The following is a 17965-nucleotide window of genomic DNA, read 5'->3' on the forward strand; positions in this document are numbered from 1 at the left end:
CTCTCATTAAGATAAAATATGTAGATATGAGCTAATTAACACTTCAGAAGCCATCTTAATGAGGAGCTCTCTTCTTTACCTTATTGCCCTTCTAGGATGCTAAAGAAAGTAAAGTTTCTAGGCTTTGCTAAAATACCTCTTTAGATTGTTAATATAACCTGGAACACAAAAGATACAAAAGCAGGTAGACTGTAGGCACTTGTTTCTTGAGTTGGTTAGCTGGCTGCCAACTAACCTGAAATCAAAGCTAGGGCAGAAATTGAGAACGCTAAATAATTCGTCTCTGACCATTTGAAAGTTTTAAAAAGGTTATTATTAATTTAGTTCTGGTGATTAAATCCACAGTTTCACACATGTCTACTGCTGAGCTATATTCCCAGCTCGTTTTGTTTTTAGAGTCTAGTGAACTGGTGAAAGCACACTGTAGTCAGCAAGTTCTTGGTTGTATAGACTAGAGATGAAAGTTAAGAGAGATGAATGGATTAATAATTAGAATTTGTATGCAATCCAAAGATCTCAATTCAGGTGATCATTTCAGCCTTCTCTCTTCTCTCACTGTCTTACCGCCTTAAGCAGAAGCAGAGATGACCAAGTAAAATGACACTGGATCTCTGTGTTACCAGTGGAGCAACAGTGGGAGAGCAAAGTGGATCTGGATGGGATTGGAAGAAACAAACTCTGAGAAAGAGAAAATACAACATTAATTTAGTCACAGTACAAACGCTGTATTAGTTTCTGAATACAGAAGAAATTAGAAAAGTAGGCCTTCTTAGGAAGCTACACATTCTCTAGCTTTCTTGTATTTTGTTTGCTTATAAACAGATTTTAACCTTTGAATTTTCTGTCCCTTATCTTCCTTAGAAAATCATTGTATAAAATAAATGTTTCAGGAGTAAATAACCATAATTTAAGAAGCATAATTGACAAACAGGCAATTAATTTTTTCCCTTTGCCTGCCCTCTTTGGAGGCCAGTATAATTATTAAATATTAACATATTAATATTAATATGTTAATATTTATATTAATATAAGTATCTGTATTTGGTTATCTCTGATTCTTTCAAGAGATAGAGGAGAAAATAAAAGGACCAGGATTTTATGAACTGTGGAGATGGGGATAGTTATTATTGAAATAAACAAACTATGAAGGATGTGCTTAAGGCGTCCATCAAATATCAGAGTGCCTGACCTGGCGAGTTTCAAGCGGGGTGTGCCGAAAGATATGCTAAATGCAGGGACTGTATAAATGCTAAATTAGTCATTGCTCTCAGTGAGCTCCCAGGCTCTTTAGTGAAAATACATGAGGGAAACACAAGGGCATTAACTATATTCTGGATACAACTTCTACGTCATGAGATTATGCAGATTAAAACCATGATTTATTTCAGATGGGCTTTAGATGTTTATGAAAACTGAGTTAGTAAGCAGATAAAGAAAGGAGGTGGGGATTTTTAGTTACTGATAACAAATCTAATGATGATAGCTATTATTTGTTATCAGTCATTGTGCTAAGGAGACGCTTTCCCCCTTTTCCCACCGTGTTTAATATGATGCCCTGATACTGTGAGATAACTACTAGGTACAGGGTACAGATGAGGAAACTGAAGCTTAGTGAGGAGTCACTTGACCAGATTTATAGTAAGTAAATGGAAATGGCAGTAGACCAACATAGTCTGAATCCAGAGCCTATATCCCTAACCCTTCAAGCTGTATTTCTTTTCTCCCTAAAGCAGAGGGAGAGATATATACATTTCTTTTGTAGAACAGACCTTAAAACTAATCAATAAGAAAATAACAACCATTAGAAAAGTGGACAAAATAGGAAGTCCAAATACTTAATAAACACGTGAACAGATGCTTAATATCTTTGGTAAACAGTGAAATAAAATCAAAACCATTGTGAGTGCCACTTCAAGTCCACTAGAATTGCAAAAATTAAAAGCCTCGCAATTCCGAATGTTGGTGAAGATGTGAAGTAAGCAGAACTCACTACTTGTGACAATATAACCCAATTTGACCTCTTCTGAAGATGGTCAGGTATTGCTCAGTAATGCTGAGTGTGAGTTCTGGTCCAATTTAGAGTCCATCAGCAAACTAATATTTTAATTTCATTTAAAAATTTTTGTTAGTACTGTACATGTTTGCTGTGCATAATGTTTTCATTTCTCATGGGGAGTTGGTGCAAGCACAGAACACATCTTAATTCTTTTTTTTAATTCCTTTGATGGAGTAAACAAATATCTGATCCTAGTAATCTCAAGTGTAAAAATATGAAAAGAATAATCAATAAGTGAAGGCTTTGGTCTTACAGGAACAATATTATTTATATTTTTATTACATGGTAGCAGTTGAGAACTGTGGTATCTAATTTCATAAGTTCACTAAAGAAATAGAAATATAACGTGGAGCTGTTGATGTATAACTTTAGTTGCATATTATCTGCATCTTAAGTGTCAAGATTGTCATCCAACTAATTTTTTGCTATCTCGTACAGTACTCTCTACAGACCTAGATCTTGGTGTAGTGTCAGCTAACATTATCAGTTGCTGACAAAGGCAGATCATTACCATGTGGAGGGCTTTTAAAATGGGACCTATGAAATTTAAATCTGCTTTAATAGCTACACCAAAATGAAGTTCTCTGCGCTGCACTTGCCAGACATACATTCTCTTTAGGATGTACCTCCAGTGAATATAGAAGCACCTGAGCAGTGATGTGACTATTTCTCCTTGTGCATCTTCTATCATAGTCTAGTATCTTATGAGGAACATGGAGGGCCCCCGGGAAAGGACCTGTATTTCCCAAAGAAATTTTAAAATCATTTCAGCCATTGAATTTGCATGCTGCTTTATGTTCATTTTTTGCAGGGAAGAATAGGAGAACTGGAGCTGCAGTTAAAACATGGAAAAGAAGGACCTGAGGAGGTGCAGTATAAAAAAGGTGCAGCCTGGCTCTGGTAAGGGGCTGCCATTCTGTTGCTCATCATTTGTTGTGGGAAGTGAGCTATGAGGGTACAGAGGTGGAAATGTCAATAACTGTCAAGGCCTTAGCATTGGCAGTTCACCTTCTATATGAAACCACATTGGAAGACAATGGGAGATCTGGTGGGTGTATATTCAGACCTTTCAATAGGGAGGGCTTTATTTGTAAGTTATATGCTTATGAGGTGGTTACAGGATCCATTTCTAATACCAAAATCCATGGGTGCTCAAGTCCCTTATATAAAGGGGCGTAGTATTTACATGTAATCATGAACATTCTCTTATATACACTCAATCAGCTGTAGATTATTAATAATACCTTCTACAGTGTAATTACTATGTATATAGTTGTTACTATGTTTAAAGAATGCTGGCAAGAAAAAAAAGTCTGCATGTTCAGTACAGTTTTTTCCTGAATATTTTTAATTTACAATTGATTAAATCCATGGATGCAGAACTCCATAGTTGTAAGGAGTGATTGTATACAGCCATATATTTTTATCCTAATGTAGTTTGGAAATGGTTTGTTTTCCCTCTGTTTGTCCCTTGTCACTGATGATTTATATGCTCTTGAACGAAGAAAAATGTTTCTCCCACTCAGTGCTATCCTACCCCACATAAGCCAAGAAGTCCTCTCTTCTACACTCCCCTTCCTCATTACTAGGAGCAACTTTGCTATGTAGGCTGTTAAATGTCTTTGCTAGACAGTGCCTGGGGAATTGCCATTGTGTTATCTAGAAATGTATTAGGGCTAGCACATTAAAAAATGGGCATGGTGGTGCACATCTGCAATCCCAGCACTTTGGACCCCGTCTCAATATAAAAAGTAAAAAGGATAGGGGATGTAGCTCATTGCAAAGGCCCTTGGTTCAATCCCAAGCACCAAAATAAGTAAAATACAAAATGAAAAATAAAGTAAATTTTTAAAAATAGAAATAAAAATAACATAAATTGTTATGTAGATTGGGAAGAATACTTCGTCAGATTAATGTTGCAGCCACTTAATTTAAGTAAGGTTCCTGGAACTTAAATTGCTTCGTTTTTGTTTTGTTTTGTTTTTTGTGGTACCGGGGATTAAACTCAGGAACTTGCGTTTTCCAGGCAGGCACTTATGCCACTGAGCTATATCCCCAGCCCTTAAATTGCTTTGTGTACAGCCACTGATTGCTTTATTCTACAGATCTATATAGGTCTGCTTGACTTATAGAAAAGTACGTTGTGTGATTAATATAGTCTAAGTCACATTTTCTAGATTTATTTTTAAAAAACAGTTAAAAACATTCAATCTTGGATTTAAAATTAACAGATTAAGAATTTAGGTTTTGCTTCTTATCTGGTGTTTTACATCTAGTTTTAATTTCCTTTTCTGAAAGTGATAATTTGTTGGACACAGTATATTTACTGCATTTTTCAAAATATATAGAGAGAACCATGGGTGTAAGTCACGATGAAACTCATGGGCTATTTGTGTGTGTGACTGTAAAGGAGTTAGGTCCCTAGAAGGTTAAACATTCACGTAGAATAGAAAATTTACAAGTAAACTTGCATTAACTGATGAACTGTGCTTGCAGTGATTGCTTCAACAGTGTCACTAATTGGAACACAGTTCCAAAACCAAATAAAGACATCTCATTATTTTAAAATGTATTTATTAAGTGTCTGATATGCCATGCATTGTTATGAGAACAGAGGAAGAGCAGTGAACAAAGTCTTTCTTATTCCAAAGCTTATAATCTATTGAGTAGAAATGGATAATAAGCAAATATACAAAGGAAATATGATTGGTTTTGATTAGTGAAAGAAAAATAAAATCTATCAAAGGGAGTACAGAGTGAATGAGGCTGAGGTGAGATGGGGTGAAGTTGGTGTTGTATTTTCTATAGGGAGCTCAGAGAGAGCTTCTCATAAATATGGTCTTGGAGTGAGTCTGAAAAGAGTGGTGGGATGGGCCAGGCTGATAGCTGCAGAAGAACATCCCAGGAGGAGGGAACAGCCAGTCCAAAGGCCTTCGGAGTCCATCTGGGAGAGCCAGTGTGGCATGAAAGGAACAAGCAAGAAGTAGAAGAATGTGAAAGCAGAGAAGTTCAGGAGATCAGATTGTGGATGGTCTTTGTATAGAAAGGACATTGACGGGGAGATAGGGAAACATTGGAGGACCTGAACAGAGGATGTGAGTCATAATTTAGAAGATCATTCTGGCTCCTATGGTGAAAGTGTATCCCGGGAGATACGATTAGGTGTTCATGGCAGCAATTCAGGCAAAAATGGCAAGGTTTTGGACTAAGGTCTTACAGGTAGAAATGAAAGTAAATTGAGTCTATGTTGAAGGCAGATTCCATAAGTTTGATATGCTAATAATTTAAACAAAGAATGTGAGAGAAAGTCAAGTATAACTCTTTAAGATTTTGACTCTGACTTAAAGTATAAAGTTTCCATTTACTAAGGTAGGGAATACAATAGAAAAGCAAGTCAAATAGGAGAGGAGTCAGATTTCAAACTCATTAGGGATAAGATGCCATTTATACCTCCAATTAGAGTATCACCTAGGTTGTTCACTGAGGCTAGAGCGTTCTGGGAAGAGGTCAGGCCAGAGATATAAGTCCGGGAATCATCTGCATTTCAGTGGTATTTAAAGTGATTATTCTGGATGAGATTATTATTAGTTACTTTTCTCATTGCTGAGACAAAATGTCGGGCACTCAGAATTACAGGAGGAAAGGTTTGGGCTGAGGATTTAGCTCAGCAGCAAGTGTGTTGGCAAGCGCAAGGTTGTGAGTTTGATTCCCAGTACCGGAAAAAAAAAAGGCAAAAAAAAAAAGGAGGAAAGGTTTATTTTAGCTCAGAGTTTGCAGAGGCTTCAGTGTGTAGTTGGCTGGCTCCACGGCAGGGTGATGTATCAGAGGGGCATTGCAGAGGAGAAATAGACCATGGCAAACAGGAGGAGACAACAAAGCAGCAAACAGCAGCAAGGTTGCCTTACCTCTCTCCCTTTATATCCCATCCAGGCTATCAGCCTATTGATTGGTGCCACTGACTCCCAAAGTGGGCCTTCCATTATCCACACCCAGAAAATATGCTAATTCCAATCAGTGGACTAATTTAGTACTATATACCCTTGATCCTAGTATCACACACTGAGTCTACGTTCACACACCCTAGATCCAGCCACCTTTGAAATGCCCCACCTATGAGTGCACTGAGCTCTGCGAGCATCTAGATAAAAGCCATAACAGATTACCTAGGTAGTGAGTAATAAAGGAGAAGTTTCAGACAGTTCAGCCCTGGGCCAGTTCAGCATTTAGAAGTGGCAAGATGAAGAGGGAATCAATAAAGCAGGTAGAAAACTAGTGATCAGTGCTATAGCAAGAGTAACAAGAGGGTGGAGAATTTTTAAAATCATCCTTTAAAATATGTAAATTTAGTAGGCAGTGATTGGTTTTCATTTTATTTATAGTCTCTTATATTGGAAAAAAATTATTCTGTGACTATTTTAAATAAGCCATATCTTCCTTTCAACCCACAAGTGTCATCATTTTCTTTTGGCTTTTGTAAGATTGTATAACCAAAGTTTGACAATAATATTCCATATGTACAAGTTAGAAATAGTAAGTTGATGTTTTGATGAGCTTTGTACAAAAAAGATTTTGAGAATGTCGTAGTCAATTTTAGATGCCATATGAGAAAGACAGTAGCCTGAGCAGTTTAAACGAAAAATATTTCATTCTTATTCTGGAGCCTGAGACTCAAAGAGCAAGGAGCCAACGTATCTGGTGTCTGTTGAGGCCCACATCCTGGTTGCAGATACCTGTTCATGCACTGTATCCTCATATGGCAAAGAGCAGAGAGAGGGGAAGCCAACCTCCGCTTGGTCTGAGAGGCCATCACAATGCTGCCTGTACTTCCCACTTGAGTTAAGTTCACCCACTTCCCTGTCTCCAGGGCTCAACGTAGGGAATTGAAAGAAGTTCTCTTTGAAGGAAAGACCTACTTACAATTTTTCCTCTTGCATAAAAGTTCTACATACTTAGTTTTAACAGCTAGAGTCATTGTTGGAGGAACTTACGAATTGATGAATAAAAGAAAAGGTGAAGTACTTCCTCTAACATAGATTCCTGTTTTCTGTCTTTATTGCAGGGTTAGAGATATGTTGACTGATGAGGTCACCAAGACTGCTGCAAAGTAAGATTCGTTTAATTGTCTTACCAAAATGTTATCATGAATATTTTTTTTTCCTGGCAGACACACATAGCTTCTCTTTTTAAAGCATTTCATAACTTCAAGGATTATAAAATATTTTTAGGTTTTTTTAAGAAAGAGTGGCTACTCTTTTTTTTTTTATTTTAAAAATAAAAGGAGGAAAACATTAACAGACAGACAACATTTTACAACATAGCAAAAGAACAGTACAGATAATACGGAGTTACAAACAAAGTGGTAGGGAATTGACAATGGTTGTTTTATTACATATTGATACCTTCAAAGTGGCTTCTCATGAAAACAGATATAGAAATGCAATACTGATCAACCAAAGATTCATTGACAGTTTCTTTCAGCATAGAAATAGAAGACAGAAGACAGTTAACAACCATGTTAACTATCCTGTATATGCATACATACAAAATTTCTCCTTCTTTCCCTTCTCTTTTCCCACATCCCAGTTGCCCTTTACTCTTGAGTGGTTTCCTATCATTTCACAGTGTCTATCCTACCTCCGAGTTTAAATTAACTCTTTCAGGTTTTATACTAGTGCAACAATGCGGTGCTTGCACATGTATGTTTGATTTATTTCACTTACGAGTATGGTCTCTAGTTGTGACCATTTACCTATAAACGCCTCTAGTTTATCTTTCTTTACAGCTGAGTAATATTCCATTCTATAAAAGTACCACATTTTCTTATCCCATCCTCAGTGGATGGACATTTGGGTTGCTTCCACATTTTAGCAATTACAAATTGTGCTGCTATGAACATAGGTGCACATACATCACTGTGATATGATGTTTTTAAATCTGGGGAAATACCCAGCAGGGGGATAGCTGGTTTGAATGGGACCTCTAGACCTAATTTTCGGAGGAATCTGCAAACTGATTTCCACAGTGGTTTCACCAGTCTGCATTCCCACCAGCAGTGGAGAAGGGTTCCTATTTCTCCACAACCTCACCAGCATTTGTTATTGGTTGATTTCTTAATGCTAGCCATTCTTACTGGGGTAAGGTGGAATCTCAGTGTTGTTTTAATTTGCATTTCTTGAATGACTAACGATGTTGAACATTTTCTCATATATTTATTTGCCATTTGTATCTCCTTGTCTGAGAAGTGTGTATTCATCTCCACTGCCCATTTTTGGATTGGGTCTTTGAATTTGGAGGGGCTGATATTTTTTAATTCTTTATGTGTTCTAGATAGAAGCCCTTTGTCTGAGGGACAATCAGCTAAAATTTTTTCCAAGTTTGTGGGTTTTCTTTGTACTCTGCTGGTGATTTCTTTAGATGTGCAGAAACTTTTCAGTAGGATGAGATCCCAGTTGTTGATTCTTTCAAGTGTTTCATGTGCAATTTGGTTTTTGTTCATGAACTCTCTGCCTACTCCTATGTCTTCAAGGTTTTTACCTACTTTCTCTTCCAGTAGATTTAGTGTTTCTGGTTTAATATTGAGATCTGTGAACCATTTTGACGTGAGTTTGGTGCATGGTGATAGGCTTGGGTCTATTTTCAGTTTTTGGCAGGTATTAAGCCAATTTTTCCAGCACCATTTATTAAAGAGGCTATCGTTCTTCCAGTGAGTTTGATTGGCCCCTTTATCAAAGATTAGGTGGCTGAGTGTGTTTTTGGTTGTGTCTGTGTCTTCCAGTCTGTTCCATTGATCCTCAGGCCTGTTTTTTAGCCAGTACGAGGTGGATTTTATGACAGTAGCTTTATAGTATAATTTCAGGTCAGGCATTGTGATTCCACCTGACTTGTCCTTGTTGCCCAGATTGCTTTTGCTATTCTGTCTACCAGTAATTTCTTAAGCAGGCCTTCACTGTAAAGTCTGATCTCAGAACATAGTCACTAGTCAGTCTCCTGTCTTTTGAAAAAGGGAAAGAGAATTGGTAATCCTTCCCTGTTTTCAGTTTGTGGGAGGCACTGGGAAATATCTGTAGACCTGTGTACAGGCACCACCTCTCCATGGGGAGTGTAATCATTCTGTACTAATAAAAAATCGGAAATAAATACATAAACAAATTATCCTAACCGCCCCCCTGCAAAAAAAAAGAAAAGAAAACTAAAGTACAGAGAGGCTTCTGTACAAACTCACTGGCTCTGCTTTTCTAGTTCGCTGAATTGGAGGCACAGTGGGAGAGCATTCAGCTCCCTGCTGGAGGGGAGGGGTGCTGAGCTGCAGGTGGGGGCTGTCTTTGACCTTTACCTTTTACAGTTTTTTTTGTTGTTCAACCTACTTATATTCTGTTGAAACAGTGCTCCGGACATTTGTAGCAAAAAGTTTGCTGAAGAAACAGTTTTCTATTGAGCTATAATTTTGTCTCTCTAGTAGTTTTGCACTTCCCATTCTAAAATTTTATTTCAACCTGGCTTTTATCTTCAGATTTGTAAAGTATCACTTTGTGACTAATACCTAAAGAGAATGTGTTCACCTTCTCAGTGGTACAGAGTAAAAATAATTCATGTTTTTATGGCATCAGTACCTTTGCATCAAAAATTTCAAAGTATTTTATAGACTTTATCTTATTAGAGCAACCCTGATAGTACTAGGTATGACAGCAGGTGAACAGGACATACTTAGGGCTAAGAGATGACAGAACAGGGGAGAGAAAGTACTGCCGCTTCTCTTTCCTTCAGCCTACTGGTTTCCCTAACCGAATAAAGAACTCCATAGTACCTCTGACAGCCGAGTTTTGGTTTCCTTGGACCATGACTGCCACAGACTGTTTGGGACCAGGGATAGACTTGTTTTGTTCAGAGTTACAAGTTAAGTGCAGGAAGTAAAACACTGGTCATGAGATTAAACTGATTTCCTTAGTTGAGAGCATTTTTCAAACCTCAGGGTTAGGACTGAGGGAGAATCAAAACACAGATAAAACCTGACGATTGATGGAAATTTGCTTTCTTTGTTATTAAGTAGACTTGAACTTGAAGACAAAAATCCCCAAGGGATTGGGTCACTTTACTAATATGTAATATAATACTTTGTCCCTAAGAAAGCATCGTTGAAGCTTATCCCTCCTTGTGCTTTTTAATTAGGTTAATGACATCAGTTTGTTCCAAAGGACAGTTTAATTAAAATGTCAGTGGTGTTGCCTAGATAAATACTGTACTGATGCTGACATATTATTATGCAAATTAGTCACTGCTGTTTGACTGGTAGGGGATAGTTATTTGAGTAACAGTGTGATGGACCAGTTGTAGATTTTTTCCATGGGCAGCTCCTACTTGAGTTTGTTTCCCTAAAATGTATATACATTAGGCCATTGTGCTGGCTATGTAGAGAATGCAAAATTAATCAGGAAGTAGGTAGTCATGGTATTTGGAATGTATGACTTGGTGTACAGATGCTCTGTAAACAGTAGAACAGTTTTTTTGTATTTAAAGATGAATGTCTAAGTATGCACTCAGTTTGCAACCAAAAGTCTTCAAATACATTTCAAATACGTTTTATTCCATTTTTCAACAATACATAGATGCTCAGGTATATCCAGGCCAGAGAATTTAGGAAAATGTTTCAAAGTACTGTTTTAAAACTGAAAGTGAATTCCCTTTGAGAATTTCAGAGTTTAAAATATACTATTTATATCTTCTTGTGTAATATCCTTGTCTAAGGTTTAATATGCAGTTTCAAGTGATTATATGTTTTCTGCATGGTGATAAAGACTCGGGGATCTAATTCTTAGATCACCAAGAACTGAAAACTTTTTAAAAAATCTACCATTAGGGAATTCATGTTCATTTTGTAGCAACACAGGCCTCAAGATCTTCTCAGTTGGAAGAGAGCAGACAGATTGAGCACCTCTTATGTAACGTGCTTGGGCTAGAAGTGATTTAGATTTCAGAGCTTTTTAAATTTTGCATATTTGCATAGACTTTACAAATAGAGCATCTCTAATCTAAAGAGCTCCATAGTCCAGAACTTTTTGAATATTATCGCTCACCTTGTATTAGAAATACTGTAAAACATTTAGTTTTATTTTCATCAGATGATTTTATGGCCTAAGTCCTCCCTTGCTTTGTGGTATTTGTCATTAACTATGTAAGTATTAAATTAACCCTAAACCTAGAGTGGAGTGAGACCTCAGGGCTTCCTTCCAGTTTTCTTCTCCCTCACTCCTCAGTAAGAATGCTGATATCTTACTAGTTTATAGCAGATCTTGGAGAAGAGTGGATTGAGGAGGGGTGAACAAAATGAGCAATTGTGCAGAGCAGGCCTTCACCAAGCTGAACTACTCAGTAATAGGGACCCAAGGCAGGAGAGTATGATAAGTAGATAATTGAAAGGACTTGGTAATGGCAAGGCCTGAATTCATTATTATCAAATGGAAGCAAAAATGAAAAATCCATGCATGCAGTAGCTTTTTATTGCACCCTCTGACTCACCTGTTGAACTGTGTCCATGGGTTGAATGTGGAATTAGATACCAGGCTTACATGGAGAGAAGGACTAAATGTCCTGGTTCCACGTACCTGCTCTGGTACTACACTAGGGTAAGTAGGTTTCTTGAATGTGTGCAGTGGATTTAAGTTCAAGTCTCAAGTCAAGGTTCTATATATTTATGAGAGCACACAATCATAAGCCTGAGAACAAAAGTCTTTGGGTGGGTGCCTTGTTGCCTGAATTCTGTTCTGACGAATTGGCAGGCCCATAGCATCTCATTAGTGTCTCATTGGGCACTTTCTTCTATAGGATCAGCTTGGCATTATGGAATAGTGCTAAATGTGCAATTTCAAGTGTTGAATAATATGAAAAAGATTAAGTGTTCTTCATGCCAAATTCTGAAATCAAAATAAAAAATTGTATTGCTAATATTAGAAAACACATTTAAATGATAGGTAAATTCTCCAAATAATCTAAAAGCCTGTCTCCCTGCCCCCATCTTATTTTGACCTCCGAATTATATTACAACTGGCTTTAGGGTTGCTGACGTTAGCATGAGAGAAGATTGAGAGGATGGTAGCCACCGAGGAAAGCTGCCATGTGTGTTGGCTGTCTGAAGTGGCCCGCAGGAAGCTGCTTCCACACACCAGTGCTTCAGAAAAGTGGGCAGCAATTGTGTTTTGCTGAGCTTCTTCATGTAGTTGTCCTTGGTTGCTGATAAATTTACACTGGCCAGCGATGACACAGAAGACAGCTCAGGAAATTTCATGTCAAATGATGAAATAAAAATTTTAGGAAGGAAGAACTTAGATATATGAGCTTAGATTTTTTTAAGGTACAAAATGTCATGATGACCATACATTGATAAGAAGAATTAAAAATCTGCACTGGTGTTAGGATAAAAGTTAACGCTGGAAACAAACAGACCTGTGTTTATGAGGCCCAGTGCAGGAGTGAAAGTGCTTTGTTTCCTTCGCTGGCCACCCCTGTAGCCCCTTCTCTTCCCATGGCTAATGTTCTATGTCATCTGGAATTTTTTTTTTAAACAGAGAAAGTCCAGTGGTGAAAGGCAATGCACTATTAGCCTTAAGCAGCCTTGCTGTTGTCGTATGCAAACATGAAGCCAGCCTTGCCTCAGATTCTGACGGCACCCCGGAGGTGAGTTACGGTGGTTTAAGCCGGTGGGCTTTGGCTTTAGGGCAGCCTGGCCCCGGGCTTGCAGAGCTAGCTTTGGCAGCCGCAGCACCAAGGTCCACCCCCCGAGGAGTCTTTCCACTCTGAGCTTCACTGCCTTCCTGACTTTCGTTTGTGGCTTTTTCTGTTTTGCTTTTTCCTTCGTACTTAAGTGGTCATTTTCATTTGAAGGTGCCCATTTCATGCAGCAGAGGTTGTCTTTCTGTGATTACATCGGTGGTAACCAATCTTAGGAGGTTAACTAGGCTTACTGAAAGTGAACAATGCTGTCAAAAAATGATAAATAAGCAGCGTTTACAGATTTAAAAAAAGTTGTACTTTGCATTTTAATTATAGATGTCAGTGATAAAGAGCCTATTCATTTTTGCAAGGCATTCATTTCTCAGTCAAGCGTGTGGCAAGCTGGCCCGTGCTCATTTCCAGTGTTCTTTCTCAGTGATTCATATCTGTCAAAGTAAAAAGGCATGGGTTTGTTTTTGCTTTAAGCTCTGTTAACTGGTAGCCATCATTATCTGGAAACAAAGTAGCTGAACAGTTAAAAAAGCATAGGCTCTGGAATAGTAAAAAGTCCTCTATTTAAATCTTACTACTTCCTCTTATTAGTTCTATGTTCTATTAGTAATCTTGCCTTTCAAAGCCTACGTTCCCATCTGCAAAATGGGGATTGTAATGCTTACCAGATGGTGGTGTTATAAGGATTACATGAATTACTATATATACACTAAGTAGATCTACAACTAAAAAGTTAATGCCCCTTCCTATGATCCCATCACTTTGGTGTTTTTTGTTTTGTTTGTTTTTTGTTTGTTTTTTTTCCAGTACCAGGAATCGAACTCATGACCTTGCATTTGCCAGGCAGGTGCTGTGCCACTGAGCTAAATCCCCAGCCCCACTTTGGTGTTAATGATGCTGTGTTAATTTGCCTCAGTAGTAAAGCATAATTCACTGAACATAGGAAAATTCTGGAATGTTTTAGATGTGTTGCCTCTTACAGTCCTTATTGACTTCTTCAGCTGAGTCTTATATAAATGGTAAATATTGTCCTTACTACAGTACAGATGAGGATGTGTATTGGTCAAATATCTGTTTACTTTATGTAGAATAAGTAGATGAAGTTTACTTTTTTATAATGGTACTTTATTATTTAAAACAAAAGGGTTATAGATTTGTTTTCTTTATTTCTTCATTATTTCTTGTTGTTCTGTAACTGTAGGTTCAACCTAATTTTCTTCCAATGAAAGAGTGGGTTTCCATGGTGCTTAATACACTTCTGGTCATTGTGGATAGCCATTACCAAGCTAAAGGACAGCTTTTTTCCTGCTTTTATCATGTAAGTGCAAGAAGTAAAAAAAAAATAATTGGGAAAACCAAGGGTTGACTGTTCTGACAACAGTTGTGCATATGACATCCCTGATGTAGTGTAATGATTTTCAACCCTAGTTGTACATTAGAATTATCTGAGAAACTTAAATACATCTATGTGGTTAAAGAAAAACTAATGTATAGACCCTACTTCTTATTTAATTGCTCCAGAATGGCCCTGAGCACCAGCATTTTAAAAGTTCTATATGTTTCTTTAATGTAATAAAGGGTTAAGAGCTATAGTTGTGGAATATGGGGAGTCCAGAGAGTGTCTAGTCGTGGTTTTCGTTTGAGGGTATGTGCCCATGGGAAGTTCTCTCAATCTCTTTCAGCATTTTTTGTTTTTACAAAACACGAGGGTTGAATGATACCATCTATAATGATTGTAACCTTAGTTTATCCCCTTAGTGGTTTTGTAATGTTGACATACTGCTTAACCCTTGTTACTCTTTTTTTAAACTTGTAAAACAAAAGTAAAAATTCATTCTTTGCCAACTCTCTGAAAGATTTTAAGGATCAAATTGTTTAAGTTATATAAACATGTATTGAAAACAGCAAAATAGTCTGTAAATTCAAAGTAATGTTGTTGATTCTAACAAAGCACCAGTTATCCAGTCATTCCCTATCTTTATGTTTGTGTCCTGAGATTTGAGGCAGAATTAAAATATACTTTTTTTGGTTTAATTTGCCCTTTATTGATTGTAGGGTGTGTTTTATTTCTGCATCTGTTCCCAGAATTATTTTGGTTTTACCCTATCAGTATCCATTGCTTAGGGAATTATAGTGATCATGGGACAATCAGCTGAGTGCAGAGGATTACAGCTGATTTGAATAAAATATAGCCCAAATACTGAACTATTGCTCAGATCACAAATTTAGCCTGCAGTCCCTTTCCTATGATCTTCTCTGTACATTTGTGTACCTCTGTCTTCCTTCGCTTGGGTGCACGTGGTATGTATTCTTCTGGGGCTTAGGGTCTGATGCTAGATATTTAACCATACTTGAGGAAAAAAAATGACTTACCAGGTAATATAGAATTAAATTATAAGGTAGATTTTGCTGAAAGAGGTAATTTCTTCTCTCATACTTACTTAGAAGATTATATGGAGGTTTTTGCAATAACTGTTAAGTTCAGATATATACCAAAACAGGATGTCATATGAAATTTCTAATAATTCTGCTTAGGTCTTACAAACCAATAAGATAATCTTTTTACTAGTCAGTTCAGAGTGGCCTCTTACCTTTGTGAGTTTTACATTATTATACTTTTCAAAGTCCTATTTCAAGTCACTTCCTTTGTTTCTTGTGTCCTTGCATTTTGAATAACATGGTCGTCTCAAGAGTATTATATTAATTTAAAATGTAACTTAGTATATGTTTCATCTTAATCCTTCAAATACCATACCTTAGGGAGCAAATAGACATCAAATTAGAAACATATTTTAATACTCTTTCATTGCTAGGAACAACACTATCATTATGGGGTGTCTGAAATTTTTAAGTGGATAATAGTAAAAAACAATAAACAAGCTTCTTCCCCAGTTGAGACATGTTTAAAATGTATATAAAACCTGATTGAGTTGTCTTACATGGGATTCTTACAGAAGTTGTTCTTACTCAGCTGTCCTGTCATTTTATTAGGGCTGTTGCTGAGTTCTTTTCCCATAATTACATATATAGAAGCATATAGAGCGCTCCATTTCATTTTGAATAGCCGGTTATTGGTTTGTAACCAGAGGCTTTTAGGATTTGAACTTCCTTTTTAATTAAAAGGAATTAACCCCCTGTAGGAAATAATCCATCTACTGGGAAGTATTCCCACCAAAAATTTTGGGAGATGTGCCAATAGATTGTTGCAGGAAACTTCTACACATTTCTCTGTACTAAACTTAAACTCTCTTTTTCCCTATTTTTTTTCCTCTTTCTTGGAACACTCCTATCTTTTTGAACACTTAATAGTGTGGCTTGGTGGTTTGTCCAAAGTTAGATTAGCTTCACTTTGGATTTTTCTGTATATGTATAGGGTTTTCAAATCACTGAAATTTTTTCAGCCTTTATAGAGAGAACATTCACACCTATTAAAATTAAAGGCTTATAATTTCCTTTTTTCACATTTAAAAGGACTTCGTTGGTTAACTGATAATTAGTAACAATTTGTTTCATGGAGTAAAAACATAATCTATAGCAAATATTTTTATTTTTGTTTTAGTTTTGTTTCCTGTGGGGCAGATCTAAGAAGAGCTTGCATTGTTGTACAGCACTTTGGTGATAGGTGTGCTTCCTTGATGTTTTAAACAAAAGACTAACTCCCTATTTTCTTTCTTTGGCGTGTCCTAGAAATCCTATTCTGGGGAAAACACAAGTAGTGCTACAGCCCGTTCTGCTGCTGCTGTGGCTTTGTCTCTCCTTGTGCCAGTTTTCATTATCTCTTGCAAAGAGAAGGTTGAAGAAATCCTGAACATGCTGACTGCCAGGTTACCTGGGAAACCAAGTGCAGATGAGTCCCAAGCCGTGCAAATCCACATGGGCCTTGCTTTGGGGATGTTTCTCTCTCGCCTATGTGAAGAGAAGCTCAGGTACAGTTTATTAAAATATTCCCATTTTTCTCCTTTGTGATTTAAGTGAAGGATTTTGCACCCTTATACACACATTCCTAAACACTGTATCTGAACAACAGATGGTTGCTAAGCTTTTTGAGGTGGGTAAGTTGAGCCTTTATTCTCCTTCATGGGTGAATTTGTCTTTCTAAAATACTGTCATATCAATATTAATACATTTTAAGGGTTGCTTCTTTGAGTGGTTGGTTGCTTGAAAGTCATTTCATGCTTAGGTGAAAGTCCCAAGTACATCTGTACTGAAGGTGTGAACAAAAAATCTAATCTTACGGTGCAGTAAGTAAAAAAAAGCTTCCCTTTTTCTGCCCTCGTTTGTATGGGGCGAACATAATTGCTGATCTTTTATGAATGTCACCTTAAAACGGGAGAAAAGGGTTGAGGTGTTTCCCTGCACCCACAAGGTGCTGGGAATCACTGACTTCCCTGAGAGCGGCACATGCTGAGTGTTAAACATTGCTTTTTTCTTGTGCCCTGGCTTATTTTAATCATCCTTAGAGACTCTTAATCTGTGCTGTGTGCTTTCTTCAGTTTGTTTATTTTTGGACTGCTGGCTTTACCTTTGAGTGCAGGTAATGAAATATCAAAGACTCAGCTGGAAAATTCCACTAAGTGGGAAAGTTTGCTTGTGTATTAATCATTTTAGTTTTGTTGTTTGTATTGTTTATTCTTTGTTTTCTAACAGACCTTAAAATGCTATATATACAGAGTGATTTTAGTATAATCCTACATAAATATTTGCATATCATAAATATTTTGATGCCAGTGCTTGGAATTTAGCTCTATTTTCCTGCCTTGAAAATAAGATAGTAGGGAGAGGCATCCTGTTGTGACGTTATATGTGGCTAAAGCTCCCTGGTTGGCAAAAATTAGCAGTTTGAAGCAAAAACTGGTGGTGGTGTGGATAAACTGGGTGACATGTTATTTTTAGGTTACAGCTTGAAACTAGTGGTTGAGGTTACATTTGTAATTTGTATCACTGTGCACAAACACTGATACATGAAACTTTTATGAGAATTGCTATTGATCTGGAGAGATGGTGTACTTCATATGATCATTTTCAGCTTCTAAAAACATCTGTCAGATAATTGGGGTGACTGGCTTAGTCTCTGTAATCATAAATGAGACATGTTCAGAATATTCATTTTGTTCTGTTCGCCACCATTAATACATACAGGATTGGTTCTAGGCATACCATAAAACTGCCCCTTGTCTGGGAATGGATTGGTAC

The 17965-nt window shown here is 37.1% G+C and overlaps 1 protein-coding gene across 4 annotated transcripts in view; it reads left to right on the forward strand.

Moving 5' to 3' along the window:
• Positions 1–17965, forward strand: part of Focad (focadhesin) — a 279220-nt gene that overhangs the window by 213129 nt on the left and 48126 nt on the right. For all 4 annotated transcript variants that reach the window (XM_005388739.1, XM_005388740.1, XM_013516350.1 and 1 more), the window contains 5 exons: positions 2868–2956; positions 7116–7160; positions 12616–12724; positions 13974–14090; positions 16460–16698. In XM_005388739.1, the coding sequence (XP_005388796.1) occupies positions 2868–2956; positions 7116–7160; positions 12616–12724; positions 13974–14090; positions 16460–16698 (599 nt within the window). The remainder of the gene's footprint in view (positions 1–2867; positions 2957–7115; positions 7161–12615; positions 12725–13973; positions 14091–16459; positions 16699–17965) is intronic.

Source organism: Chinchilla lanigera, unplaced genomic scaffold (genome assembly GCF_000276665.1).
Source record: "Chinchilla lanigera isolate Chin_1 unplaced genomic scaffold, ChiLan1.0 scaffold00033, whole genome shotgun sequence".
NCBI classification, from domain to species: Eukaryota; Metazoa; Chordata; class Mammalia; order Rodentia; family Chinchillidae; genus Chinchilla; species Chinchilla lanigera.